This window comes from Astatotilapia calliptera, chromosome 11 (genome assembly GCF_900246225.1).
Source record: "Astatotilapia calliptera chromosome 11, fAstCal1.2, whole genome shotgun sequence".
In the NCBI taxonomy this organism is placed as follows: domain Eukaryota; kingdom Metazoa; phylum Chordata; class Actinopteri; order Cichliformes; family Cichlidae; genus Astatotilapia; species Astatotilapia calliptera.
Window position 1 is genome coordinate 36,183,620 of NC_039312.1, and position 3,382 is coordinate 36,187,001.

Here is a 3,382-nt window from a genome sequence, read left to right on the forward strand (position 1 = left end):
GCGTGTGTTGTGTGCGTGTGTTGTGTGTGTGTGATGAATATTAACTACATTTCAGATGGTGGAGCCCATCGAGCTGTATTGGAAGTGCGGCCTGGCGAACCCTCACACCAGCCACTGCCTGGGCAGTGGTCAGATTATGATCAGCTGCATGGGAGACCCGTCCGGTAACGCCAAAGGTTAGGCCATATCGCAAACCCTGCACGCCACCGCCCCTTTTGTTTGCTGAGAGGCAAATGGGACTCCAGAAGCCCATGGGTCAGGCCGGTCTTTGAGTTTAACTGCTCATCTTCACTCAGGTGGTTTTGTTCTTCTGGATGGTGAGACGTTCGAGGTGATCAGTAACTGGGAGCACCAAGGCGAGGCGGCGCCGTTCGGCTACGACTTTTGGTACCAGCCTCGGCACAATGTGATGATCAGCACCGAGTGGGGAGCGCCCAAAGCTCTGGTTAACGGTTTTAATCCAGCTCATGTCCAAGAAGGTGAGTAAGAGGAAGAGTCTGAACCTCCTCCCAGTGTCCCTCTTTGCTTCTTTCGTGTCCGTCTGTTCTGGACCCGGCTCTGGTCCCAGTAATCCTTATCAATATAAGTATCCATCAGCTGAGACGCTTTGGGTTCTTGTTGTGTTGCAGGGCTCTATGGCAGCGCCCTGAATATCTGGGACTGGACCACCCACAAGAAGCTGCAGAGGCTTGATCTAGGAGAAGAGGGCGCCATTCCACTGGAGGTCCGGTTCCTCCATGAGCCGAGTGCCGCTGAGGGCTACGTAGGCTGTGCACTGAATTCAACCGTCTTCAGATTCTACAAAACGGCAGTGAGTGTGTGGTTCTGTTAAAGATGATCAGCTGATCTCTGCAGGCAATAAACGAGGAAGACGAGTTGGAAAAGCAAACTGTGGTGAACATTCAGCAGGTTTGAAGGTTAGACAGGTGCGACTCACCTGTGCTCCGGCACCAGCTGCTGGAACCACCCACCTCAGACAGCCGATGTTAGCATGCTAGCTGTTAGCGTGTTAGCATGCTGAAGCTAACATGCTTTCTGTGTCTCAGGAGGGGGACTGGGCCGCAGAGAAGGTCATCAGCATTCCTAGTAAGAAGGTGGAGGGATGGATGTTGCCCGAGATGCCAGGTGAGTGCAGTCATTTCCCTTTGATTGCAGTCTTTCACCTGTCTGACCACATCACCTGTCTGTCTGCGCAGGTCTCATCACAGACATCCTGATCTCACTGGATGACCGTTATCTGTACTTCAGTAACTGGCTGCATGGTGACATCAGACAATATGACATCACAGACCGCAGAAACCCACGGCTCGTCGGCCAGGTGTGGTTTTATCACCCTGTCGGGTGATGTCACTGAATATGTGGATCGTTAGCACAAGACCGCTTATCTGTCTGTCTCTTCCAGGTGTTCTTGGGAGGAAGCATTGTCAGGGACGGACCCATCAAAGTCCTGGAGGACCCAGAGAACCAGGAGCAGCCCCGCCCCTGCATCATAAAGGTATCACAAAGCAGAGAGGCAGGAAGCAGCACACCTGTCGCTCTGTAGAAGAACCGGTGTCTTCTTAGCCCCTGATAGAGTAACCATGGTTACACGATAACCCCAGGAGGGGGTACAGGTGTAGACTGCACCTGCAGAGACATAAATGGATTTAAATGTTCCTCATGCTGTACATCCGTCCCAACTGTTCTGTGTCTCACCTGTGTCCATCTCAGGGGAAGCGTATCGCTGGAAGTCCTCAGATGCTGCAGCTCAGTCTGGACGGGCGGCGCCTCTACACGACCACGTCTCTGTACAGCGGCTGGGACAAACAGTTTTACCCCGACATGATCAGGTGCGATCCTTGACCCCACAGGGGTTCCACCTCAGTCCACCTGGACCTATTTCATGACTCACAGGATGCTGCTGTGGTGCTCATGTGTGCACATGCTTATTACTGTGTCTGTGCTCAGGGAGGGATCAGTGATGATGCAGATCAATGTGGACACTGTGGATGGCGGTCTGGCCCTGAATGAGGACTTCCTGGTGGATTTTGGTAAAGAGCCCGACGGTCCGGTTCTGGCCCACGAGCTGCGGTACCCCGGCGGAGACTGTACCTCCGACATCTGGCTGTGAAGCCATGATCATCCTGAGCCTCAGAGTCCAAACACATTTGAGAACAGCTCAGGCAGGAGTCTGATCTCCATGTAACTTCTGGTGTCACCATCACGCATTAGAATAACTTTGTTGTCCATCACATCGGCCGCAGGAAAAAAAACATAAAGTGCAGCAGAGATCAGCACACACACATAAAGATAATCAATAACAGAATCAGATATAATCGGTGTTTCTGTACCAGAATCCATGAGGAGGAATTGAGCCTCAGCAGATGTGTCCATGTTTTGTTCATTATTCCAAAGCTTCCTCACTGAGTCTCCATCCAGCCTGGGAAGAGCAGGTTAAAGGGCCATTATGCTTTATTCCACACTGCCATGTGTTTCAGGTCAACTTTGAACTTCCAAATTCAGGTGAAGCGCCACCCTCACGTCCTCCCTGCAGGTACAGCGCTCTGCTCACGCTGTTGAAAGCCAGCAGGACGGAAAATGCAGAATGCTCCTTAAATCGTTCCGGCTCAGGGGAAACTCCCAGAGTTTTACAGACTTCATCTTCACAACATCCGCCTTTCCCCGCTCGCTCTATTCCTACCTCATGAATCAGATCAGTGATTCAATCAACTGATCGATCAAACAGTGTCAGTCGAGGTATGCGCACAAACACCAGCAGGGATAGCTCTGAGGTACCCCTGAGCAAGGTACCAATAAAGTATACATTATTATTATTATTGTTATTATTATTATCATTATTATCATTATCGCGTGTTGAAGAAGAGCTGGATCACAGCAGCTTGTTTTTGTAATGCTCCTTTCAGCCACTAGAGGTTCCACTACCAGGTTAAACTCACCTGCTCTTCTCCTGTCTGAGAGAAAATTCAACTCAGTAAACAAAAATCAGATCAAAGGCTTTTCTTGTTGAATCAATGACGTCTGTAAAATGTTCTTTAATGTTCACACGCCAGCTGAAATTAAAACTTTATCACAAAGATGCTGCGGCTTGTTTTTCTGTCTCAGCTTTGCTTTGCTGTTTGCAGATTATCTGTCTGTCAATTGATCGTCTCATCTGAGCACCAGCAGCTGCTGTAAACTTTTAGTTTCTCCTCTCTGTGATAAACTGCTGATAAATATGAGAGCTGACACTCTGATCACCTGTGAGACGCCAGAACACTCGGTGAAATAGATTGATTGTACACCCTATGGCCAGTGGGGGGCGCTGGTAGGGCCAACTGGACCTCAGCACCACTGTAACCTTTAAGCACTCCTTTGCACGCACACACACACACACACACACAGC

General features: G+C 50.0%; 1 protein-coding gene across 5 annotated transcripts in view; it reads left to right on the forward strand.

Moving 5' to 3' along the window:
- The window catches only part of selenbp1 (selenium binding protein 1), an 11,303-nt gene extending 8,226 nt beyond the window's left edge, over positions 1–3,077 (forward strand). For all 5 annotated transcript variants that reach the window (XM_026185336.1, XM_026185337.1, XM_026185338.1 and 2 more), the window contains 8 exons: positions 56–176; positions 297–479; positions 630–811; positions 1,047–1,125; positions 1,197–1,318; positions 1,403–1,495; positions 1,711–1,829; positions 1,948–3,077. In XM_026185336.1, coding sequence (XP_026041121.1) covers positions 56–176; positions 297–479; positions 630–811; positions 1,047–1,125; positions 1,197–1,318; positions 1,403–1,495; positions 1,711–1,829; positions 1,948–2,110 — 1,062 coding nt within the window. In that variant the 3' untranslated portion in view covers positions 2,111–3,077. The remainder of the gene's footprint in view (positions 1–55; positions 177–296; positions 480–629; positions 812–1,046; positions 1,126–1,196; positions 1,319–1,402; positions 1,496–1,710; positions 1,830–1,947) is intronic.
- Positions 3,078–3,382: the final 305 nt, after the last annotated feature.